Source organism: Takifugu rubripes, chromosome 21 (assembly GCF_901000725.2).
Source record: "Takifugu rubripes chromosome 21, fTakRub1.2, whole genome shotgun sequence".
NCBI lineage: Eukaryota > Metazoa > Chordata > Actinopteri > Tetraodontiformes > Tetraodontidae > Takifugu > Takifugu rubripes.
This window is the reverse complement of record NC_042305.1, coordinates 19973888-19998887: the sequence shown is the minus strand read 5'-3', so window position 1 is coordinate 19998887 and position 25000 is coordinate 19973888. Positions and strand designations below refer to the sequence as shown.

Sequence of the window (25000 nt, the reverse complement as noted above, 5' to 3'; positions counted from 1 at the left end):
ACCCTAACCCTAACCTAACCCTAACCCCTAACCCCTAACCCTAACCCTAACCCCCTAACCCTAACCCTCTAACCCTAACCCTAACCCGCACTCCCCTGCTTTCCCGATCAGTAGGCCAGTGCAAAAAAAGTTTTATCCCAAACCCTGAACCCTAACCCAACCCTAACCCTAACCCCTAACCCTAACCCTAAAAACATTATGCGCGAGTGTGCGCGAATGTGCGCTTGTGTGCGCGTGTGTGCTTTAGGAACTCAGTTACTTACACACTCACTCAATCTCACACTAACTCACTCATTCTCACACTCACTCACACACAGACACACACACATGCACATTAGACCTCTAACCCTAACTCCAACCCTAACCCTAATGCTAATGTTAACCCTAACTCCAACCCTAATCCTAACCCTAATGATAACCCTAACCCCAACCCTAACCCAACTCCAACCCTAACCCTAACCCTAACCCCAACCCTAACCCAACTCCAACCCTAACCCTAACCCTAATTCCAACCCTAATGCTAATGTTAACCCTAACCCTAAACCCTAACCCTAACCCCTACACCCCCCTAACCCCAACCCCTACCTTCCCCCCAACCCTAACCCTAACCCCAACCCTAATTCTTGTCTCAACCCCAAGGTCAATCCTAACCACATACCTACTTGCCACTCCACCAAAGTCTTCTCTGACTGGGCGATCCAACTCTCTCTCCCCTATCCTGTCCGGAACTTCTCGAGCCCTGGCTAATCGCTCCCCCCCGGGGGGGCCCTCATCCTCCGCACTCCCCTGCTTTCCCGATCAGTAGGCCAGTGCAAAAAAAGTTTTATCCCAAACCCTGAACCCTAACCCAACCCTAACCCTAACCCTAACCCACAGCGTGGTGAATGCCACCGTTGTTCTAGAATAACGTTTGCCAGATATTCATTCCTCTATCTATTCCAGAATTTCTCTCCTACCATCTTTTACCATCTTCTCCTGCCGTACAGATCTGGGGCTACAATTTTATTTTTTTTTTGGTGGTGGGGGTAGAGGGACAGAGGTTTTCATGGTTAGTAAGTGATTGGGGGTGAGTGGATCTTGACCTTTTGTACCAGCAATGTTGTCCATAGTGATGTTTACTATGGACATGCGACAACGAGATTTCCTCATCTTAGTGATAAGAAAAGTACATAATGAGAGTCCAAATGAGCACAGGAGTTCAAAAGAACTCCTTTGTTTTGTTTTGTTTTTAAAAAAAAGAATAAATCTTTTTAAATATTACGTTAAAAAAAACATTACGTTCGAGTGTGTGCGCATGTCCACTTATGTGCGCGTAAGTGCGCGTGTGTGCTTGCGGAACTTAGTCACTTACACACTCACTCATTCTCACACTCACTCACACACAGACACACACACGCACATTAGACCTTTCTTAATATTACGTTAAAAAACATTACGTGCAACTATGCGCGCGTAAGTGTGCGCGTAAGTGCGCGTGTGTGCGCGTAAGTGCGCGTGTGTGCTTGCGGAACTTAGTCACTTACACACTCACTCATTCTCACACTCACTCACACACAGACACACACACATGCACATTAGAGCTTTCAAAATATTACGTTAAAAAACATTACGTTCGAGTGTGTGCGAATGTGCGCTTATGTGCGCGTAAGTGCGCACGTGTGCGCGTGTGTGCTTTAGGAACTCAGTTACGTACACACTCACTCAATCTCACACTCACTCACACACAGACACTCACACATGCACATTAGAGCTTTCAAAATATTACGTTAAAAAACATTATGTTCGAGTGTGCGCGAATGTGCGCTTATGTGCGCACGTGTGCTTTAGGAACTCATTCACTTACACGCTCACTCAATCTCACACGCTCTCACACACATGCACATTAGAGCTTTCAAAATACTACGTTAAAAAAACATTACGTGCGCACGCACGTGCCTACTGAACTCAGTCACTTACACACTCACTCAATCTCATACTCTCTCACACAGACACACACACATGCACATTAGACCTTTCTTAATATTACGTTAAAAAACATTACGTGCAACTATGCGCGCATGTGCGCTTATGTGCGCGTAAGTGCGCACGTGTGTGCTTGCGGAACTTAGTCACTTACACACTCACTTAATCTCACACTCACTCACACACAGACACACACACATGCACATTAGACCTTTTAAATATTACGTTAAAAAAACATTATGTTCGAGTGTGTGCGCATGTCCACTTATGTGCGCGTAAGTGCGCGCGTGTGTGCGTATGTCAATCAATCAATCAATCAATCAATCAATCTTTATTTATATAGCGTCTTATACAATCAAAATTGTTTCAAGGCGCTTTCCAGAATCCCAGGGCCTGACCCCAGACAAGCAACAGTGGCAAGGAAAAACTCCCCTTTAACAGGAAGAAACCTTGAGCAGGACCACGCTCATGTAGGGGGACCCTCCTGCTGATGGCCGGCTGGGTAAAGAGAGAGGAGAGGTGGGAGGACAGGTAGAGGATAGGATAGGTAGGAGAGGAGAGGGGTAGAGGAGAGGAGAGGTAGAGTGAAGGGGAGGTAGAGGAGAGGAGAAGGAGGAGGAGGAGGAGGGGAAAGAGGAGAGGAAAGAAGAGGAGAGGGAGAGGAAAAGGAGAAGGAGAGGAGAGGAGAGGGAGAGGAGAGGCACAGAGCACAGAAACACAAACAAAAAATATGCACAATCACTTCAACGGGGCCGGCGGTCATTATGCAGCTCCGATGGCAGTGATACCTGCAAATAAATAGAGGGGGGGGGGAAAGCAGAAAAACTACACAAGAATCAGCATAACTAGTCTGCTTGATGAGGAGAGGAAAGGAGAGGAAAGGAGAGGAAAGCATGACCCAGTGGAGTGACAGAGGCCTGTCAGGTGATCATGTTTCCGGACCCCGGCAGCCTTGGCCTATAACAGCATAGCTAAGATGTGACCTAATGATTAGACGACCCCCTAAGTATGATAATCTGTCTGTCTATGATAGTAACTGGAACTACTGAATTAGTAACAGTAAGCTTTTTCAAAGAGGTAGGTTTTGAGTCTGATCTTAAAAGTAGCGATGGAGTCAGCCTCCCGTACCTGGACAGGGAGCTGGTTCCAAAGCAGGGGGGGCCTGGACAGGGAGCTGGTTCCATAGCAGGGGGCCTGGACAGGGAGCTGGTTCCATAGCAGGGGGGCCTGGTAGCTAAATGCTCGGCCCCCCATTCTACTCCTAGAAACTCTGGGAACCACAAGTAGACCAGCATTCTGAGAGCGGAGCGGTCTATTGGGCTGATAGGGTATCACTAGCTCCTGCTTGCGGAACTTAGTCACTTACACACTCACTCATTCTCACACTCACTCACACACAGACACTCACACATGCACATTAGACCTTTCTAAATATTACGTTAAAAAACATTACGCGCGAGTGTGCACGAATGTGCGCTTGTGTGCGCGTGTGTGCTTTAGGAACTCAGTTACTTACACACTCACTCAATCTCACACTCACTCACTCATGGGTAATGACCGAAAGAACAAGATCACGGGTACAAGCGGCTGAAATGAGCTTCCTCCGTAGGGTGGCTGGGCTCTCCCCTAGAGAGGGGGAGAAGCTCTGCCATCCAGGAGGAGCTCGGAGTAGAGCCGCTGCTCCTCCGCGTTGAGAGGAGCCAGATGAGGTGGCTTGGGCATCTAGTCAGGATGCCCCCTGGACGCCTCCCTGGTGAGGTGTTCAGGGCATGTCCCTCCGGTAGGAGACCCCCGGGGAGACCCAGGACACGTTGGAGAGACTATGTCTCTCGACTGGCCTGGGAACGCCTGGGGATCCCTCCGGATGAGCTGGAAGAGGTAGCTGGGGAGAGGGAAGTCTGGGCTTCCCTCCTTAGGCTGCTGCCCCCGCGACCCGACCCTGGATAAGCGGTAGAGAATGGATGGATGGATGGATGATTTTATAACCATAAAAATGCTACGACCGAGATGAGTTCATCAAAAGTTTTGCTTTTATTTTAAATACAATTTTGAAAATCATGTTTATTGAATTGTATGTCCGGGTCACATACATCGCCCACCGATTCAGAAGCCTTTAATCATAACCTTCAACAACCAATATCTGAGAGCCACAAATGCTCCGATTACTTTCCTACTGCACCATAGATTGGGCATGAAATGCTTGGGTTGTCCTTTTTATACACTTTGTATTCACAGGCCACTTTGTCGAACACTGAAATACAGTCATCGTCGAATGAGCTAGGTATAGAAAACCTGCAAAGATCCAAAAAACACAGTAAGAAATGTGTAGACACACAGGTAGAGCACAATCAGTCGTGTTCAGTGCACTTACGCAGAACAGCAGCCCGCACAAGTGCAGTCCATACACTCACTGTTTCTCCAGGAGGATCCAATGGCATGCCATGTGCCATCTGTTTCATCCATACAATGCGTCATATCTATACAGGGAGGGAAAAATATAATTTTGATCCATTCAATTATGATCAAATTTGACATTTTTCGAGTGTTGTCATCCTTTTTACCTTTTCTCGTGGGCTTGACATAGCAGAAAGCATGTGAGGGTGACACCTGAGCAAATGTCAGCACTGCCAAAGCCAACAGATATTTCTTTCCAACAAATGACAAATTAGTGTTATAATAATATTAAGCTAGATGTACAGCATAGCATGTCCCAAACATTAGAAATATTTTCCCTCCATATTTTGAGTTCTATACACCGAACAACATTTTGTGTTTAAAGTTTTTTTCCAATGAATTCAAAGTTGTTGGTTTTTTGCAGATGATTCTCAAAAAACTCACCATGATGAAACTTGCAGAGTTGTATCGTCTGTTTGGGAGGGGGTGAATTGTTGTGTCTATGTTGAATGGTGCTCTTCTTAAATAGTGTTTGCAGAGACCTTTGGATTTAAGCGCAGTGATGATTTGCCTAGGAATCAGCATCTGATAATATTTTCACTTTAGTTCTGTTTCTTCTATTTTTAAGGGTTAGGGTTAGTGATAAAGTTTACAATTAGATTTAACTCAATGAATCTGAACTGCTGACAGTTAAACTTCCACCAAAGTGCTATGATTTACTATGACCAAACAAGTCTCATAATTTCTTTACTCATACATAATGATTGTTATCGGAAAGGAACCTTGAGGGAATAATGATCTAATCACAATCTAAGAGTTAGAGAAAATATGAGGTGACATTTAATTGGTTTCCACTAACATGGCAAGTTTTGTGAATTGAACTCTCAATATTAGAAGGATTACTAAGCCTTCTATCCCTAATTTCTTATTTCCTATTTGTATTGTAGCATCATCAGACCATCAGGAGACACATCCATCACTCTTCCCAGTCTCCATTCATTGCAGGCTTAGGGTTAGGGTAACCTTAACCCTAGGGTAACCCTAACCCTAATCCTAACCCACAGCGTGGTGAATGCCACCGTTGTTCTAGAATAACGTTTGCCAGATATTCATTCCTCTATCTATTCCAGAATTTCTCTCCTACCATCTTTTACCATCTTCTCCTGCCGTACAGATCTGGGGCTACAATTTTTTTTTTTTTTTGGTGGTGGGGGTAGAGGGACAGAGGTTTTCATGGTTAGTAAGTGATTGGGGGTGAGTGGATCTTGACCTTTTGTACCAGCAATGTTGTCCATAGTGATGTTTACTATGGACATGCGGCAATGAGATTTCCTCATCTTAGTGATAAGAAAAGTACATAATGAGAGTCCAAATGAGTACAGGAGTTCAAAAGAACTCCTTTGTTTTGTTTTGTTTTTAAAAAAAAAGAATAAATCTTTTAAAATATTACGGGTTAGGGTTAGGTGCGCCTATGTGCGCACGTGTGCGCGTGTGTGTTTAAGGAACTCAGTCACTTACACACTCCCTCATTCTCACACTCACTCACACACAGACACTCACACATGCTCATTAGAGCTTTCTAAATATTACGTTAAAAAACATTACGCGCGAGTGTGCGCGAATGTGCGCTTGTGTGCGCGTGTGTGCTTTAGGAACTCAGTTACTTACACACTCACTCAATCTCACACTAACTCACTCATTCTCATACTCACTCACACACAGACACACACACATGCACATTAGACCTCTAACCCTAACTCCAACCCTAACCCTAACCCTAATGCTAACCCTAATGCTAATGCTAACCCTAATGCTAATGCTAACCCTAACCCTAACCCTAACCCTAACTCCAACCCTAACTCCAACCCTAACCCTAATGCTAACCCTAACTCCAACCCTAACCCTAACCGTCCAGCGGATCCAGGCTGAGCAGAGCTGGATCCTCAGGTTGGGCACACACGTTCCAGGGGGCCTGAACCTGAACTGAGCCGATCCTGACCGGACATGAGTGATGGCCCGTGCACCCTTATTATTATTATTATTATTATTATTATTATTATTATTATTGGTATTAGTAGTATTATTATATTGTTGTTGTTAGGGTTGTCGTTATTATTATTATTATTAGTATTAGTGTTATTATTATTGTTGTTGTTATTATTATTATCATTATTATTATCATTATCATTATTATTAATAAAATTATTATTATTGTTATTGGTATTATTAGTATTATTATATTGTTGTTGTTATCGTGATCGTTATTATTCTACACTGATTGCTAAAAGAACACTGTTTCCAACATGAAACCTTGAAGACTGAAGACACCGAAGACAAGACATTAACTTTGTTAAAAAATAAACGTAGGTAGCAGATGCATGATGACATCGACAGAATCTCCTCTCAAGTCAATTTTCTTTTTACAGTGATCAAACTGTACTTTTTCTTTAGCTGTGTTTTACACTGATAAACTCAGACCTAAGAGGGTTAAGTTAAAAATAGATAATATTCTATACAACAGAATATTGCAGTCTGAAATAAGACAATTTGATTTTTTATATAATTTAGGAAAACTGATTTTATAACCATAGAAATGCTACGACCCAGATGAGTTCATCAAAAGTTTTGCTTTTATTTTAAATACAATTTTGAAAATCATGTTTATTGAATTGTATGTCCGGGTCACATACATCGCCCACCGATTCAGAAGCCTTTAATCATAACCTTCAACAACCAATATCTGAGAGCCACAAATGCTCCGATTACTTTCCTACTGCACCATAGATTGGGCATGAAATGCTTGGGTTGTCCTTTTTATACACTTTGTATTCACAGGCCACTTTGTCGAACACTGAAATACAGTCATCGTCGAATGAGCTAGGTATAGAAAACCTGCAAAGATCCAAAAAACACAGTAAGAAATGTGTAGACACACAGGTAGAGCACAATCAGTCGTGTTCAGTGCACTTACGCAGAACAGCAGCCCGCACAAGTGCAGTCCATACACTCACTGTCTCTCCAGGAGGATCCAATGGCATGCCATGTGCCATCTGTTTCATCCATACAATGCGTCATATCTATACAGGGAGGGAAAAATATAGTTTTGATCCATTCAATTATGATCAAATTTGACATTTTTCGAGTGTTGTCATCCTTTTTACCTTTTCTCGTAGGCTTGACATAGCAGAAAGCATGTGAGGGTGACACCTGAGCAAATGTCAGCACTGCCAAAGCCAACAGATATTTCTTTCCAACAAATGACAAATTAGTGTTATAATAATATTAAGCTAGATGTACAGCATAGCATGTCCCAAACATTAGAAATATTTTCCCTCCATATTTTGAGTTCTATACACCGAACAACATTTTGTGTTTAAAGTTTTTTTCCAATGAATTCAAAGTTGTTGGTTTTTTGCAGATGATTCTCAAAAAACTCACCATGATGAAACTTGCAGAGTTGTATCGTCTGTTTGGGAGGGGGTGAATTGTTGTGTCTATGTTGAATGGTGCTCTTCTTAAATAGTGTTTGCAGAGACCTTTGGATTTAAGCGCAGTGATGATTTGCCTAGGAATCAGCATCTGATAATATTTTCACTTTAGTTCTGTTTCTTCTATTTTTAAGGGTTAGGGTTAGTGATAAAGTTTACAATTAGATTTAACTCAATGAATCTGAACTGCTGACAGTTAAACTTCCACCAAAGTGCTATGATTTACTATGACCAAACAAGTCTCATAATTTCTTTACTCATACATAATGATTGTTATCGGAAAGGAACCTTGAGGGAATAATGATCTAATCACAATCTAAGAGTTAGAGAAAATATGAGGTGACATTTAATTGGTTTCCACTAACATGGCAAGTTTGTGAATTGAACTCTCAATATTAGAAGGATTACTAAGCCTTCTATCCCTAATTTCTTATTTCCTATTTGTATTGTAGCATCATCAGACCATCAGGAGACACATCCATCACTCTTCCCAGTCTCCATTCATTGCAGGCTTAGGGTTAGGGTAACCTTAACCCTAGGGTAACCCTAACCCTAATCCTAACCCACAGCGTGGTGAATGCCACCGTTGTTCTAGAATAACGTTTGCCAGATATTCATTCCTCTATCTATTCCAGAATTTCTCTCCTACCATCTTTTACCATCTTCTCCTGCCGTACAGATCTGGGGCTACAATTTTTTTTTTTTTTTTGGTGGTGGGGGTAGAGGGACAGAGGTTTTCATGGTTAGTAAGTGATTGGGGGTGAGTGGATCTTGACCTTTTGTACCAGCAATGTTGTCCATAGTGATGTTTACTATGGACATGCGGCAATGAGATTTCCTCATCTTAGTGATAAGAAAAGTACATAATGAGAGTCCAAATGAGTACAGGAGTTCAAAAGAACTCCTTTGTTTTGTTTTGTTTTTAAAAAAAAAAGAATAAATCTTTTAAAATATTACGGGTTAGGGTTAGGTGCGCCTATGTGCGCACGTGTGCGCGTGTGTGTTTAAGGAACTCAGTCACTTACACACTCCCTCATTCTCACACTCACTCACACACAGACACTCACACATGCTCATTAGAGCTTTCTAAATATTACGTTAAAAAACATTACGCGCGAGTGTGCGCGAATGTGCGCTTGTGTGCGCGTGTGTGCTTTAGGAACTCAGTTACTTACACACTCACTCAATCTCACACTAACTCACTCATTCTCATACTCACTCACACACAGACACACACACATGCACATTAGACCTCTAACCCTAACTCCAACCCTAACCCTAACCCTAATGCTAACCCTAATGCTAATGCTAACCCTAATGCTGATGATAACCCTAACCCTAACCCTAACCCTAACTCCAACCCTAACTCCAAACCTAACCCTAATGCTAACCCTAACTCCAACCCTAACCCTAACCGTCCAGCGGATCCAGGCTGAGCAGAGCTGGATCCTCAGGTTGGGCACACACGTTCCAGGGGGCCTGAACCTGAACTGAGCCGATCCTGACCGGACATGAGTGATGGCCCGTGCACCCTTATTATTATTATTATTATTATTATTATTATTATTATTATTGGTATTAGTAGTATTATTATATTGTTGTTGTTAGGGTTGTCGTTATTATTATTATTATTAGTATTAGTGTTATTATTATTGTTGTTGTTATTATTATTATCATTATTATTATCATTATCATTATTATTAATAAAATTATTATTATTGTTATTGGTATTATTAGTATTATTATATTGTTGTTGTTATCGTGATCGTTATTATTCTACACTGATTGCTAAAAGAACACTGTTTCCAACATGAAACCTTGAAGACTGAAGACACCGAAGACAAGACATTAACTTTGTTAAAAAATAAACGTAGGTAGCAGATGCATGATGACATCGACAGAATCTCCTCTCAAGTCAATTTTCTTTTTACAGTGATCAAACTGTACTTTTTCTTTAGCTGTGTTTTACACTGATAAACTCAGACCTAAGAGGGTTAAGTTAAAAATAGATAATATTCTATACAACAGAATATTGCAGTCTGAAATAAGACAATTTGATTTTTTATATAATTTAGGAAAACTGATTTTATAACCATAGAAATGCTACGACCCAGATGAGTTCATCAAAAGTTTTGCTTTTATTTTAAATACAATTTTGAAAATCATGTTTATTGAATTGTATGTCCGGGTCACATACATCGCCCACCGATTCAGAAGCCTTTAATCATAACCTTCAACAACCAATATCTGAGAGCCACAAATGCTCCGATTACTTTCCTACTGCACCATAGATTGGGCATGAAATGCTTGGGTTGTCCTTTTTATACACTTTGTATTCACAGGCCACTTTGTCGAACACTGAAATACAGTCATCGTCGAATGAGCTAGGTATAGAAAACCTGCAAAGATCCAAAAAACACAGTAAGAAATGTGTAGACACACAGGTAGAGCACAATCAGTCGTGTTCAGTGCACTTACGCAGAACAGCAGCCCGCACAAGTGCAGTCCATACACTCACTGTCTCTCCAGGAGGATCCAATGGCATGCCATGTGCCATCTGTTTCATCCATACAATGCGTCATATCTATACAGGGAGGGAAAAATATAGTTTTGATCCATTCAATTATGATCAAATTTGACATTTTTCGAGTGTTGTCATCCTTTTTACCTTTTCTCGTGGGCTTGACATAGCAGAAAGCATGTGAGGGTGACACCTGAGCAAATGTCAGCACTGCCAAAGCCAACAGATATTTCTTTCCAACAAATGACAAATTAGTGTTATAATAATATTAAGCTAGATGTACAGCATAGCATGTCCCAAACATTAGAAATATTTTCCCTCCATATTTTGAGTTCTATACACCGAACAACATTTTGTGTTTAAAGTTTTTTTCCAATGAATTCAAAGTTGTTGGTTTTTTGCAGATGATTCTCAAAAAACTCACCATGATGAAACTTGCAGAGTTGTATCGTCTGTTTGGGAGGGGGTGAATTGTTGTGTCTATGTTGAATGGTGCTCTTCTTAAATAGTGTTTGCAGAGACCTTTGGATTTAAGCGCAGTGATGATTTGCCTAGGAATCAGCATCTGATAATATTTTCACTTTAGTTCTGTTTCTTCTATTTTTAAGGGTTAGGGTTAGTGATAAAGTTTACAATTAGATTTAACTCAATGAATCTGAACTGCTGACAGTTAAACTTCCACCAAAGTGCTATGATTTACTATGACCAAACAAGTCTCATAATTTCTTTACTCATACATAATGATTGTTATCGGAAAGGAACCTTGAGGGAATAATGATCTAATCACAATCTAAGAGTTAGAGAAAATATGAGGTGACATTTAATTGGTTTCCACTAACATGGCAAGTTTGTGAATTGAACTCTCAATATTAGAAGGATTACTAAGCCTTCTATCCCTAATTTCTTATTTCCTATTTGTATTGTAGCATCATCAGACCATCAGGAGACACATCCATCACTCTTCCCAGTCTCCATTCATTGCAGGCTTAGGGTTAGGGTAACCTTAACCCTAGGGTAACCCTAACCCTAATCCTAACCCACAGCGTGGTGAATGCCACCGTTGTTCTAGAATAACGTTTGCCAGATATTCATTCCTCTATCTATTCCAGAATTTCTCTCCTACCATCTTTTACCATCTTCTCCTGCCGTACAGATCTGGGGCTACAATTTTTTTTTTTTTTTTGGTGGTGGGGGTAGAGGGACAGAGGTTTTCATGGTTAGTAAGTGATTGGGGGTGAGTGGATCTTGACCTTTTGTACCAGCAATGTTGTCCATAGTGATGTTTACTATGGACATGCGGCAATGAGATTTCCTCATCTTAGTGATAAGAAAAGTACATAATGAGAGTCCAAATGAGTACAGGAGTTCAAAAGAACTCCTTTGTTTTGTTTTGTTTTTAAAAAAAAAGAATAAATCTTTTAAAATATTACGGGTTAGGGTTAGGTGCGCCTATGTGCGCACGTGTGCGCGTGTGTGTTTAAGGAACTCAGTCACTTACACACTCCCTCATTCTCACACTCACTCACACACAGACACTCACACATGCTCATTAGAGCTTTCTAAATATTACGTTAAAAAACATTACGCGCGAGTGTGCGCGAATGTGCGCTTGTGTGCGCGTGTGTGCTTTAGGAACTCAGTTACTTACACACTCACTCAATCTCACACTAACTCACTCATTCTCATACTCACTCACACACAGACACACACACATGCACATTAGACCTCTAACCCTAACTCCAACCCTAACCCTAACCCTAATGCTAACCCTAATGCTAATGCTAACCCTAATGCTAATGCTAACCCTAACCCTAACCCTAACCCTAACTCCAACCCTAACTCCAACCCTAACCCTAATGCTAACCCTAACTCCAACCCTAACCCTAACCGTCCAGCGGATCCAGGCTGAGCAGAGCTGGATCCTCAGGTTGGGCACACACGTTCCAGGGGGCCTGAACCTGAACTGAGCCGATCCTGACCGGACATGAGTGATGGCCCGTGCACCCTTATTATTATTATTATTATTATTATTATTATTATTATTGGTATTAGTAGTATTATTATATTGTTGTTGTTAGGGTTGTCGTTATTATTATTATTATTAGTATTAGTGTTATTATTATTGTTGTTGTTATTATTATTATCATTATTATTATCATTATTATTAATAAAATTATTATTATTGTTATTGGTATTATTAGTATTATTATATTGTTGTTGTTATCGTGATCGTTATTATTCTACACTGATTGCTAAAAGAACACTGTTTCCAACATGAAACCTTGAAGACTGAAGACACCGAAGACAAGACATTAACTTTGTTAAAAAATAAACGTAGGTAGCAGATGCATGATGACATCGACAGAATCTCCTCTCAAGTCAATTTTCTTTTTACAGTGATCAAACTGTACTTTTTCTTTAGCTGTGTTTTACACTGATAAACTCAGACCTAAGAGGGTTAAGTTAAAAATAGATAATATTCTATACAACAGAATATTGCAGTCTGAAATAAGACAATTTGATTTTTTATATAATTTAGGAAAACTGATTTTATAACCATAGAAATGCTACGACCCAGATGAGTTCATCAAAAGTTTTGCTTTTATTTTAAATACAATTTTGAAAATCATGTTTATTGAATTGTATGTCCGGGTCACATACATCGCCCACCGATTCAGAAGCCTTTAATCATAACCTTCAACAACCAATATCTGAGAGCCACAAATGCTCCGATTACTTTCCTACTGCACCATAGATTGGGCATGAAATGCTTGGGTTGTCCTTTTTATACACTTTGTATTCACAGGCCACTTTGTCGAACACTGAAATACAGTCATCGTCGAATGAGCTAGGTATAGAAAACCTGCAAAGATCCAAAAAACACAGTAAGAAATGTGTAGACACACAGGTAGAGCACAATCAGTCGTGTTCAGTGCACTTACGCAGAACAGCAGCCCGCACAAGTGCAGTCCATACACTCACTGTCTCTCCAGGAGGATCCAATGGCATGCCATGTGCCATCTGTTTCATCCATACAATGCGTCATATCTATACAGGGAGGGAAAAATATAGTTTTGATCCATTCAATTATGATCAAATTTGACATTTTTCGAGTGTTGTCATCCTTTTTACCTTTTCTCGTGGGCTTGACATAGCAGAAAGCATGTGAGGGTGACACCTGAGCAAATGTCAGCACTGCCAAAGCCAACAGATATTTCTTTCCAACAAATGACAAATTAGTGTTATAATAATATTAAGCTAGATGTACAGCATAGCATGTCCCAAACATTAGAAATATTTTCCCTCCATATTTTGAGTTCTATACACCGAACAACATTTTGTGTTTAAAGTTTTTTTCCAATGAATTCAAAGTTGTTGGTTTTTTGCAGATGATTCTCAAAAAACTCACCATGATGAAACTTGCAGAGTTGTATCGTCTGTTTGGGAGGGGGTGAATTGTTGTGTCTATGTTGAATGGTGCTCTTCTTAAATAGTGTTTGCAGAGACCTTTGGATTTAAGCGCAGTGATGATTTGCCTAGGAATCAGCATCTGATAATATTTTCACTTTAGTTCTGTTTCTTCTATTTTTAAGGGTTAGGGTTAGTGATAAAGTTTACAATTAGATTTAACTCAATGAATCTGAACTGCTGACAGTTAAACTTCCACCAAAGTGCTATGATTTACTATGACCAAACAAGTCTCATAATTTCTTTACTCATACATAATGATTGTTATCGGAAAGGAACCTTGAGGGAATAATGATCTAATCACAATCTAAGAGTTAGAGAAAATATGAGGTGACATTTAATTGGTTTCCACTAACATGGCAAGTTTGTGAATTGAACTCTCAATATTAGAAGGATTACTAAGCCTTCTATCCCTAATTTCTTATTTCCTATTTGTATTGTAGCATCATCAGACCATCAGGAGACACATCCATCACTCTTCCCAGTCTCCATTCATTGCAGGCTCCTCTTCTCTGACAGTTTTAACATTTAGGGTTAGCAGCGTGGTGAATGTCACCGTTGTTCTAGAATAACGTTTGCCAGATATTCATTCCTCTATCTATTCCAGAATTTCTCTCCTACCATCTTTTACCATCTTCTCCTGTCGTACAGATCTGGGGCTACAATTTTTTTATTTTTTTTGGTGGTGGGGGTAGAGGGACAGAGGTTTTCATGGTTAGTAAGTGATTGGGGGTGAGTGGATCTTGACCTTTTGTACCAGCAATGTTGTCCATAGTGATGTTTACTATGGACATGCGACAACGAGATTTCCTCATCTTAGTGATAAGAAAAGTACATAATGAAAGTCCAAATGAGCACAGGAGTTCAAAAGAACTCCTTTGTTTTGTTTTGTTTTTTAAAAAAAAGAATAAATCAGGTGTCAGACTTTCTGGTGCCCTTCGAAGCCTGGGCCCTGTATACTTCCTCAGACCCTCAGCCTCGGGGGCGTTCCACTAACCTACAGTCTTGTGCTTGAGTATTTTCCACACACATAAGGAGAGAAAGCAGGTGCACCCTGCTGACATAGATTGATAATATATCCTATACAACTGATGCAAATAGGTACGCACATCATATACCACTGACGCAGGTGGATACACACATCGTGTACAGCTTACACACATGGATACATGAATCACATACTTTCAAAATCAAATTTAAACTGAAAAGAGAGATCATATGCCTTTAAGCTAAGCTCTTTAGGGACAGCTATCCACAACACTCGGTAGCTCTCAGAAAGCCCCCAGTCTTGGATCTTGTGGGGCTGCCTGCCACCAAAGTCCAGCAAGTATACCAACTGCCCCTCCTCCAGTGGTAGCTCTCTAACATTCTGATCACGGACTTGATTCTGCCGACAAGCAGCATGCTAAAAGCACTCCTTTGCACCCTCAACTGCTACTTGCAGACAGGCTTATTGCTCCTTAAAGCAGGAAGTCAATTGGCAGTCTTGGTTTCTGACTAAACATCAAGAAACAGGTCGCTTTCTCTGTTAACTGATGGTGAGTTGTGTTATAGCGATACAGTACACAAGGCAGGCACATATGCCAATCCCTCTTCTGGGACACTGGAGAAGTATGCAGCAAGTTATGGAGTGCCTTGTTGAACTTGTCACACAGACCATTTCCTTTGGGGTAGTATGGAGTAATTTGTAATTTTATAATCCCATATTATCTGAAAAACTGCTGAATGAGAGAACGAGTGGGGACACAAAACTTATAAAACCACCCCAACAACACCCTGGCCACAGTGCAGTAGCCACTGGCCTTAAAAAAGGGACAGCTACAATATACTTACTAAAGACATCAGGGAGCACCAAAACGTTCTCTCAGACATTCTGGGCAGACTCCAGAATACTCAAGTCGATGGCAAGGAATTCATTATGTTGAGAGATCTAAAGATGTGCTGTGGACAAAAAGCTCTTAAAACTAACACCTGTATTATGTTTAATGTTAATTGAAGTGACATCTTATTTATTTGTTCCTATTTTCCTTTTATTTTAATTAGTAAACAATGTCAGTTTAAATACTGATTTTCATTTGCATATTATTTATCTGTTTTCTTTAAGTTCTTGATTTCTGTCAAGTTTATTTCTTCCTTTGTTTCGATTGTACAATGTACAACGTCTTTTTCAACATCATCTGACGTCTACCATTTTGTTTGTTCATTGTTTTGATATAAATAAAGACCATGGGGGGATCATCTGCGCATGCGCACACGCTGGCGCATGCGCAGTACGTCGGGTTCATGGCGCAGATCAGGTACTGACAGTGGGTTTAGGCGATTTTACGTAACATAAATACATTTATTAGGGACGTTTGTTTTGCTCTCCCTTGCCTCAAAAGAAGACGTATAACCGCTGCAAAAATATGGAGGAGTAAAGTGAAAGGGTAAGCTAAAAAGAAGAGCGATTAACGCCTTTCGCGTAGTATTTAGCTTTCTATGCTAACGACTGCGTGCTAGGCCAGTTTACAGCTTTAGTTCCCCAAGACAGCATTAACGGTCGTTCTAACGGGGTTACTGAGCTTATCTGCTGTCACATTTATCCAAGATGTTTCTTTTTATTAACCTTTGATTTTTGCCAAAGGCAAATGATTTACAAATTAAAATCCCACTTAATGCTGGTAATTTTAATGTGGTGCTCCGTGGACAAAGCACTTGAGTATTTGAACATAAGAAATTTAGAATCGCAATTTACATTTCTGTTGTCATGTCTTAGTTAACACAAATTCAATAAAATGATCAAATAATTTTCCGTAACTTGATCTTTGCGTGTATCGTTGGGTGAGTTACATTCAATTCAATCTTTATTTATATGGCACTTTTCATACACTAGGTAGCACAAAGTGCCTCACAAAGGATAAAAACAGCAAAGAGAACAAGAGAATCAAGAAAAGGACACACACACATGCATACAACACACTTACACACACACACACCCACACACATAAACAAGCTGAGGCAAGCTGAGACATGGCTGGGCACCGAGACCTGAGGCGAAGGAGACGCCACCTTTGGAGGCCCACCATGCCATACATCGTTAGTAAACTCCGTCCATTTTCATAATTCAGGAGTTCCTTAATAAGCCTCGCAGTAAATGAAAGCATTCGGCAGATCTTGTCAATCAGATGATCCATTTGCAGTTTAAATGTGTGTAAATTGTTCATTCCTTCCAGGTCCCTTTGAGGCGCATGAACAAGATGTTTCGAGGTGAAGATAAAGACTTCCAAACAGGGCGCAGGATGGGCACCTCTTTGCTTTTTCAACTGTCAGCTCATGAAAGAGAATTGGACTTGGTGTTTTTGGACCACAGCTATGCCAAACCATGGAACGCTCACCCAGATGCTAGTAGTGCGCGCCCCACAAGGTCACTGTTTGTTAACCCTCGACGCCAGGTGGAAGCTTCATTGTGAGTTAAAAAGCTCTTACCACGTTTTCTGATCAATGTGGGCAACTCATGCTTTCACTCAGGCGCTCTTCAGTAAATGACCCCAGAATTATCTTTTTCATTCAGTCTTTGCTGCATTTTTTCCACTTTAACTTGATTTCTTTTTTTCCCTTAGAGACTCAGAGTCTGTAATAGATGTGGAAACGGTGACACCACTGCCGATTCCCCTTTATGATAATCAAAGAGCCCTCAATGTGATGAAGGAGTGTGAGCGGCATGTTTTGTTAGCTCGCACTGTTGCTGAGAGCCCACCACCCCCTGATGACTGGGAGGAACATATAAACAAGTAATCACACATCTGTGCTTTACTGGACACTCATGATTCATATTTTAAAGTGTGGAAGTAGAAATGTAGGTCTATTTCCACACTTAAAAACACGTGGGCACATAGCAAGGTGGACAGTGAAGGAGCATTGATTTTAACATGCACGATTACTGTGTTTCAGGACTGGATGGTCAATGATTCAGAACAAACTCTTCAATAAAGTTCTGAAAGCTCTGCAAGCTGAAAGACTAGCTCGCTTGGCCAATGAAAATGTGGGTTGTCACCATCTTATTACAACAAAATTCTGTTGGGCCTTAGAGCTTAAGCCTCTTTGTTTTGGTATACCGTAAGTTCGATGTCATACAGTGTCTCCAGTTTTCTGTATTGCATAGTAAACATAAGTGTGTTTTTATTCTTTACATTGCTACATTTAAACCGTGGATCATTATAGATTGAGGAATTTCAAATGTAGCACCGAGGTCACATCCCATCGGACGAGGGTTTTTCAAGCAGGAAATGATGCGTTGTTCAAAAAGAATGACTTAGTGATTTGGGGATTAGTGTGATAATGACGGGCTTTTCTCCGACTGCTGTCACTGTAACTTTAGCTGTCTAATGCTTTTTTACCAGTATCTACTGAGGCTTTGCAAGAAAAATAGAACATTTTGGATACTCGTGATCATAATTTCTCACAATACTTTTTTTCTATAGGTCTATTCACAAAGAATCGGTCCAGACAATTATAGACATTACTTCTGCTGGACATTGTGTAAAAAGACACACGTCACCAGAACCTGTTACACACATTAGAAAAATATCGTATATCTTAATGCATACATTTGTTTCCACAGCTGGGGTAAATTTTAAGAATTTCCACTTTTGTGTCTTATTCCATAGGCTTCCAACGAGCCGATTTTGCGGAGGATAGCTGTGGATAAATGTGCTCGGAAGGTGCGACATGCATTTGCCAGTGTGAATTGGGACGTGAAAGTGACACAGTGGTTACACACTACCATGATTGAATCCTTAAGTCTGGCAATGCTGGCTGCTTACCTTGATGTGCTGCAGACTCTGAAAAGCAAGGTGAGAGAGGTCAATATTTTCTACGTGTGACTGCATATTTAGACATCTGTGATGATGAGATCTCATGATCATCTCGGCGCTTTGGCAGGTTCCTCTGTTGATCGACAGAATGCTGCTGACATCAGCCAAGAGCTGTGCTCCAAGTGCAGAAGCCCTGGCTCTGCTACTCAAACGTCCTTGGGACCCTGCTGTTGGAGTTTTGTCCCAAAACAAGCCGGTAAGTTCACCATGTCTGGAATGGAAAAACTTCTTAGTTTGTAATTCATTGAGAAATATTTGTTTACTTAATGTAATAATTGATTTTCTGTTTTTAGAGCAAGCTTCCTGGCTCTCCTCTCATCCTAATAGCACCATCAAGCCCAACCAATCCTGCTCTCCCTACATCACGACGAATGAGATTCTGGCAGTCCCAGCTGTCCTGTTTGGGAAAGGTTTGGGAAAATCCTATCCAGTGGGATGTGGATTTATTTCTTTATTTACGAAGACAGTTGTGTTCAGTCCTTTTAAAGGTGTTTGTCATTTTCAGGTGATCCCAGTTCACTATCATGTGAACAGTAGTGCAAATATTGGTGTTACTCAGTGTTTGGAGCACATGTTGGGAACAGTAAGGGCCAAAGTCATGGAGGTAACATTTAGGGTATATTTCCATATAGATTTATACATAGTACAGGACAAAATGTCAACATTTGTTTAAATATCACAATGTTGCGGTCACTCTTTTGATACGAGTTTGGGTTATTAACCTTAACAGGTTCTGTAGATAGAGGAAGTTGTCTTTTATAAAAATTGTATAAAAGAATATTCATTAGGATTTTACTCTTAAGTCAGAAATTGAAAGATTTTCTCTTTTGTTCCACAATGTTTAGAAGTTGTAGGTATTATAGGATGATAAATATTAGCTATGTCTGAATAAAAGCATAATAGAAATGTACTTATCGACAAGGTAATTCCTAATCTAGAAACTGTGACCAGATTATAGATGACCAGAATGCTTCATGAGTGTTGGCTAGTTCATCTTAGTTTAGAATGTATGATTTATTATTATTATTTATCATATATTTATCAAATGTTTACACTGGAGCCGTGACAAGCATGCAACACTAGCTGTGCATACACTTTTACACATCATTATGTTGCTGTTATGGAAATCAATATTTTCAGGGTTAGGGTTCTATGGCAGTTCTATGTCATTCAGCAAGCAACAGGAAACTTTTGATATTTGATGGGTTTCTGCAACTCTCCTGATTCTGTTTATATTCATTCTCAGGTCCACAGCCATTTTCTCCACAAACCCATTATTCTAGTTGGCTGGAATGCTGGTGCTCTGATTGCTTGTCATGTAAGACTTCCTTCTTTTTCATAGAATTTGATTCTGTAATTTCTTTCTCTGCTAAATATATCGATGTAAATTGTTCTGATACTGGCAAATTTTAGGTGTCTCTTATGGAGTATTTGACCGCTGTGGTGTGTCTTGGCTTCCCCCTACTCACAGTCAATGGACTAAGAGGGGTAAAAAAAAAGAAGATTTTCCTCACTACCCTCATTCTTTCTGTTAAAAACATGTTGGTTTGACTAAAGTCATACTGAATGTTTGTGTCACTTGCAGGATGTGGATGATCCTCTGCTGGACATGAAGACTCCAGTGTTGTTTGTTGTTGGCCAGAATGGACTGCAGTGTAGCATAGAAGGAATGGAGGAGTTCAGAGAGAAGCTGAGGGCAGATAACAGCATGGTGATCGTGGGTGGAGCAGACGACAACCTTCGGTCAGTCCCCTTTAAACAGGTTTTGAGATTAAAATCGTATGGGACTATATTTGTTATGTCTTACTTCAAGGGTTTTTGTCACACTTCCACCACAGAATTAATTCTGCAAAGATGAGATCAGAGGGATTGACGCAGACTATGGTGGATCGCTGCATTCAGGTTTATCATTGTAGCTTAGTTCAATTTTCTGTTTTAAACTTTAAAAGAAAATGGGTGATGATGCTTTTCTGCATTAATGTGTAGGATGAGATAGCTGACTTTTTGTCAGGTGTTCTCACGCGGACAGAGGGTCATGGCCATAGCTCTGGAGAGTTGAGAGACCTGGATACAGAAAAGAAAAAAAGACCACGGCGGGAACTTCCTTTTGACATGGATAGAGGACGACCTTCGTCCCCAGCTCTTCGAGTTCCTGTTTCACCATCTGGTTCTGAGGTTAGCTGACATTATATACAATTACCAACATGGTTTTGACTTGCCTATTGCAATCATTAGGGCTGATTATATGAATTGATAAACTTGCCAGGAACTGTTTAATCAATAGTATTTGATTAAGCGTTGAACATTATTTTAATGTTTCTTTTAATATTTGCAAAATGCAAAGTAAATTAATTGAAGATATTATGGCCCAGTGCAGGATGCCAATTACACGATCCTGTGTTTATTTGATGGTGTAGTTGCAAAATAATGAACATTTCTAATTATGATTGTAGGATTTGTCTAGTGTCTGGAACAGTCCCACTTTAAGTCCCAAACCCAAGACACCTGGCCTGTCTCCAGCACAGAAGTCCAGCCTGATTACAGCCACGCAGCTTCTCAAGACTCACATGCAGCGCTCGGGCACCATGCTCACTCACAAACAGGCTCAAGGTCAGTTCATGAAAGGCACTTTACCACTGCACAATATCCCCCCTACATAAAAGGCGTGGTCACAGTGGTACCCTGTTACACCCTGGCACCTCTTCAATGTGGCCAAGGCCTTCACAGCAAGGTGCTGCTGCTGTTGGGTTTGTGCTGCTCTTTCATGATCCAAAGTGTTGAACGCCTTTACTGAAGCTACCGTGAAACTACAGCTGATTGCTACGTTACTTTCTAAATATACATGTTTAAAGTGCCTTTACCATCAAGGAAATATGTTACTGGTTCTTAAAAATGCTGAAAGTCGTGAAGTACTCAACCCTCTATCTAGGTTTTCTGTAGCCAAATCGAGGCAACTCTCCGTTCTGCTACTCGCCGATCATTGCTGTAAAAAGAATCCATTTTATTTGAATAAATGACTTCCAGACAATCCTTTCCGTTCATCCCACTTTGTTCTTTGATGGTCTGGTAATCATCTTTGTTGTTTTGAGCTTGATATCGCATTTACCTCCACTGGTATTCATGAGTGGCCGTCAGCTCAGAAAACTCCTGGTACACCTCATTTTTGGCTCCCAGTGTGTAGCTTCATTCCCTCCTCTGACACTCGGCTCATAAACATTTGTACCTCATTGGTAAACTACAATATTGCCTTCCATGTGACCTTTATTATCTCTTTTGTAACACAGAGAAACTCTTTTGCTGTTGCACCGTTTTAAAAACGGTGGGTTGTGATTTGTCAGTGATGTGAATTCACGAGCAAATCACAGCATTAACAGAACTAACATAATGGTGTCGACTTGGTACCCTTGGAACCCTAACTGAGTAGGTGCCACAAAATACCACCTTTTGAGTAGGTACCTATTCGATCCTGTTACCTCGCGTGGCAAAAGTCTCCCAACCATGCTGTGTAGTGTAATGCCAAGTCCATACTAGTGGAAAAGCAGCATAACACACTTAAATCTGACCACGTCTGCCCCAGTCCTGCCCTGTGATTGGTTGGAACACTTTGGTGTGGTTGGGGGAGCTGGTAGGTTTATTGCAGTTCATGTATTTAATGTATTATTTAATGTATTTAATGGAGGCTCAGTGGCCTACAGTGACCAGCGGTTTTCACTGTCTATAAGACAAGCTAATAACAGTTTGTGTGGAGAGATCTTTAAGTGAGCGTTATTTATTGCGCAATAACCCAGATACAACCTTTTAAAATGACTTGTGAGTAAAATGTGAGAAATGATGAAGTCATGTTCCTAATGGAAAATGACTAATCCTTTCATTCTCTCTTTTTACACCTTTTATTTTCTGACTGTTTCCTGACTCATTCCAGCTCAGTTTGCTGCTTTTATGAAACAAAACATGCTTGTGAGGAAAAATCTTCCTCCTGGCACCCCTCCTTGTATTTTTGGTAAGTGTCTATCTGTCTTCCTTTTCATTTTCTCTGTGGTTTCATTTCTTTATTCTTTCTTTCATCATCCCAATTTTACGCGCCATCCATTTTCCACCACTATATCCCACAATTTTATGTACCTCCTATATTTGATTGTAAAATAAGTCTTTTATAATTTCTTGTGTCCTTTAGTTCCAGTATCCCCTGATCAGATGGAGGGCTTAGACAAAGATGAATTAAAGAGCCATGGCAAGAGGAGACAGACACCAAGTCCCACATCAAGCAGAGCCACCAAGAGAGCCAAGATCAAGGTCACTATAGTTTCCCAAAGCGAGTCCACAGGGGGCACTGTTAGTCCAAGTGCACAGGAAGGTAAAAACCGGACTGCTTGTTACTTAGCAAAAAGTCCAAATGCTGTCGATCACTCTGTCATCATAATTTTTCCCCACAGCAGGACTTTCAGGGAAGCCTGTGACAGTGGGACAAACAGTTGCTGGAGCCCAGGAGCTCTCTGGACTTCTTACAGGTCAGCGGTACGTAGGCTGCACATTCAGCATAGAGCACTAACACCCCTGTCCATTTCTGCACCCATGCCAACTTGCTCCTTATTGGATGAAAATGTGTGGTGCAGAGAGATTGATTAGTGGTGTACGCAGAGGTTGATAATGGTGACCATACAGCACTTACTGGGTTAGCTTCTGAGTAGATTGGTGGTTATGTGTGTTACTGCAGGTCTGCTAGTCTCTCAGAGATGTCTGGTGCCTTGTCCCCAGGCTCCAGTTCAGTCAACAGTGTGCCGCTTTGCATGGTGTCAGTTTCCTCCACACCAATCCAGGCACAAGCTCCGGCTACTGCCCAAGGTACCTGTTCTGTCCTGCCCTGCACATCTGTTTGCATCCTCAAACTGTGCGGCTAATTGCTGGGCTGTGCCACCAACACATGGTGCAGCCCTGACTACATTCTAGAAATGGGTTCATGATTTCAACATTCACGGAGACTAGTGTGTCAGGACAACATGTTAAATTATACATCATTGATCACCTCTTGCGCCATCACTTTTTGTCAGTCTGAGGAGTACCTGTATAACATACTGTAAATTCCGCACTATAACGCGCACCTGACTATAAGCCACACCATGCAAATTTAATAAAATTTACGAAAAAATACACATAAGCCACACGTGACAATAAGCCGCAGATGGCCAGTTTAAAACATGAGATCTTTATGGTACAAAGGAAGATTATTTTAAATGTTTGATTACTAAACACGGCAGTAACTCAGCTGTAAAATGACATTACAGTAACATGCTGGTTTAAAAAAATAAATAAAAAAGAGCCTACCAGCTGTTGATCATTAGCCTTTAACTTAAAAGCTGCATCGTCAGCATTTCTTTGTGTGATCCATGACGAGGGTGTGGACATGAAGTGCAAAAAGACTGTTCAAAACACAAACTAGCATCTTCCAAGGTGTGTTACAGTAACCCTTTAACCTGTCTGGCATTTGTGCTCCTCGAGCGCCCTCTTGTGGCCGCTCGGCCGGAAACATGCATTCAAATTTAGAAAACCTTGTTTAATCCTGTGGGGCGATTGAGGAAGTCATAAAATTCCATAAATAAGCTGCAGGGGTCAAAGCGTGCTTATAGTTTGGAATTTACATGTGCTATGTCTGTATGCATGCATTTGCACATATAGATACATCAATTTACTGTCCCTGTATTTGTGTCCAGCACCACCCACAAGCACTCTGCTTCAAGGCCTAAGTTTCAGTCTTCAGGAGATCATCTCCAAACCTCCTAGTTTACTCTCAGCAGCAGCCCACACAGACTGCACCCAGGTACTGTTCTTTTTAAATCTATTTTTGTGATGTATTTTTAATCTAATCTTTACTCAGAAGGACGGCCATTTTTAAGCATTTAGTAAATATTCTAACATTGGAAATATTCAGAATGATTGCATTGTTCCAGTGCTTGTAGGATGAAGTCTGAGCAGTGTTTGCTCATGGAGTTGTATCCACACTTGTTGGTGATCTAGAAAAGAGAATGGCTCATCTGTAGGAGAGAGAACATTCAAGAATTTATGTCCATCAAATATTTTGTGTGGCCTTCAAATACCCACGAAAGAAGCAACGAAGGTCCGGTCTGACTGGCAGAAGGCTAACGAGTGGAGAACATGAATTCTTTCTGTGTGACATCCAAACCAAAATTTAGAGTGCAGATCAGAAATTTTCTTTATCCTGCATCCGTACCTTGGATGATGAAACGGTGCAACAGAATTCCATTTAAAAAAGCAGTTCATGTATTTTAAATGCCAGTCTGTGGTCTTCAGACACATTA

At 40.7% G+C, this 25000-nt stretch overlaps 5 protein-coding genes across 19 annotated transcripts in view; 1 reads left to right on the top strand and 4 right to left on the bottom strand.

Moving 5' to 3' along the window:
* Positions 1-3970: 3970 nt before the first annotated feature.
* Positions 3971-5528, bottom strand: LOC115247481 (beta-microseminoprotein-like). The gene is made up of 5 exons (XM_029829214.1): positions 5501-5528; positions 4801-4898; positions 4524-4608; positions 4334-4439; positions 3971-4254 (listed from the first exon to the last, which is right to left on the bottom strand). The coding sequence occupies exons 1-5, from the start codon at positions 5511-5513 to the stop codon at positions 4125-4127; spliced, it is 432 nt and encodes a 143-aa protein (XP_029685074.1). The 5' UTR covers positions 5514-5528; the 3' UTR covers positions 3971-4124.
* Positions 5529-6964: 1436 nt separating this feature from the next.
* On the bottom strand, positions 6965-8521 carry LOC105418419 (beta-microseminoprotein-like). The gene is made up of 5 exons (XM_011617871.2): positions 8494-8521; positions 7795-7892; positions 7518-7602; positions 7328-7433; positions 6965-7248 (listed from the first exon to the last, which is right to left on the bottom strand). Exons 1-5 carry the CDS (start codon positions 8504-8506, stop codon positions 7119-7121), a joined length of 432 nt encoding a protein of 143 aa, XP_011616173.1. The 5' UTR covers positions 8507-8521; the 3' UTR covers positions 6965-7118.
* A 1438-nt stretch (positions 8522-9959) lies between these two features.
* LOC105419459 (beta-microseminoprotein-like) lies at positions 9960-11516 on the bottom strand. The gene is made up of 5 exons (XM_029829215.1): positions 11489-11516; positions 10790-10887; positions 10513-10597; positions 10323-10428; positions 9960-10243 (listed from the first exon to the last, which is right to left on the bottom strand). Exons 1-5 carry the CDS (start codon positions 11499-11501, stop codon positions 10114-10116), a joined length of 432 nt encoding a protein of 143 aa, XP_029685075.1. The 5' UTR covers positions 11502-11516; the 3' UTR covers positions 9960-10113.
* A 1428-nt stretch (positions 11517-12944) lies between these two features.
* LOC105418236 (beta-microseminoprotein-like) lies at positions 12945-14482 on the bottom strand. The gene is made up of 5 exons (XM_011617122.1): positions 14455-14482; positions 13775-13872; positions 13498-13582; positions 13308-13413; positions 12945-13228 (listed from the first exon to the last, which is right to left on the bottom strand). Exons 1-5 carry the CDS (start codon positions 14465-14467, stop codon positions 13099-13101), a joined length of 432 nt encoding a protein of 143 aa, XP_011615424.1. The 5' UTR covers positions 14468-14482; the 3' UTR covers positions 12945-13098.
* A 1593-nt stretch (positions 14483-16075) lies between these two features.
* Positions 16076-25000, top strand: part of kansl3 (KAT8 regulatory NSL complex subunit 3) — a 9855-nt gene continuing 930 nt past the window's right edge. The window contains exons 1-19 of one of the 15 annotated variants that reach the window (XM_011617123.2): positions 16076-16259; positions 17046-17278; positions 17433-17603; positions 17764-17854; positions 18480-18665; positions 18754-18882; positions 18980-19096; positions 19192-19290; positions 19933-20004; positions 20100-20174; positions 20272-20429; positions 20525-20588; positions 20673-20861; positions 21140-21296; positions 22609-22686; positions 22861-23040; positions 23120-23201; positions 23401-23528; positions 24395-24501. In XM_011617123.2, the coding sequence (XP_011615425.2) occupies positions 17061-17278; positions 17433-17603; positions 17764-17854; positions 18480-18665; positions 18754-18882; positions 18980-19096; positions 19192-19290; positions 19933-20004; positions 20100-20174; positions 20272-20429; positions 20525-20588; positions 20673-20861; positions 21140-21296; positions 22609-22686; positions 22861-23040; positions 23120-23201; positions 23401-23528; positions 24395-24501 (2301 nt within the window). In that variant the 5' untranslated portion in view covers positions 16076-16259; positions 17046-17060. Of the gene's footprint in view, positions 16260-16854; positions 16909-17045; positions 17279-17432; positions 17604-17763; positions 17855-18479; positions 18666-18753; positions 18883-18979; positions 19097-19191; positions 19291-19932; positions 20005-20099; positions 20175-20271; positions 20430-20524; positions 20589-20672; positions 20862-21139; positions 21297-22608; positions 22687-22860; positions 23041-23119; positions 23202-23400; positions 23529-24394; positions 24502-25000 lie in introns of those variants that run through there. The other 14 variants (XR_003886546.1, XR_003886545.1, XM_029829204.1 and 11 more) reach the window with 14 other exon arrangements.

Excerpts from the sequence above, each read along its gene's own strand:
- LOC115247481 (XM_029829214.1), bottom strand. Across the intron at positions 4,440-4,523 it reads TGTCAAGCCCACGAGAAAAG|ATATGACGCATTGTATGGAT; the intron begins GTAAAAAGGATG and ends CTCCCTGTATAG. Across the intron at positions 4,255-4,333 it reads TGTGCGGGCTGCTGTTCTGC|GTTTTCTATACCTAGCTCAT; the intron begins GTAAGTGCACTG and ends GGATCTTTGCAG.
- LOC105418419 (XM_011617871.2), bottom strand. Across the intron at positions 7,603-7,794 it reads ACTCTGCAAGTTTCATCATG|AAATATCTGTTGGCTTTGGC; the intron begins GTGAGTTTTTTG and ends TTTGTTGGAAAG. Across the intron at positions 7,434-7,517 it reads TGTCAAGCCTACGAGAAAAG|ATATGACGCATTGTATGGAT; the intron begins GTAAAAAGGATG and ends CTCCCTGTATAG.
- LOC105419459 (XM_029829215.1), bottom strand. Across the intron at positions 10,598-10,789 it reads ACTCTGCAAGTTTCATCATG|AAATATCTGTTGGCTTTGGC; the intron begins GTGAGTTTTTTG and ends TTTGTTGGAAAG. Across the intron at positions 10,429-10,512 it reads TGTCAAGCCCACGAGAAAAG|ATATGACGCATTGTATGGAT; the intron begins GTAAAAAGGATG and ends CTCCCTGTATAG.
- LOC105418236 (XM_011617122.1), bottom strand. Across the intron at positions 13,583-13,774 it reads ACTCTGCAAGTTTCATCATG|AAATATCTGTTGGCTTTGGC; the intron begins GTGAGTTTTTTG and ends TTTGTTGGAAAG. Across the intron at positions 13,414-13,497 it reads TGTCAAGCCCACGAGAAAAG|ATATGACGCATTGTATGGAT; the intron begins GTAAAAAGGATG and ends CTCCCTGTATAG.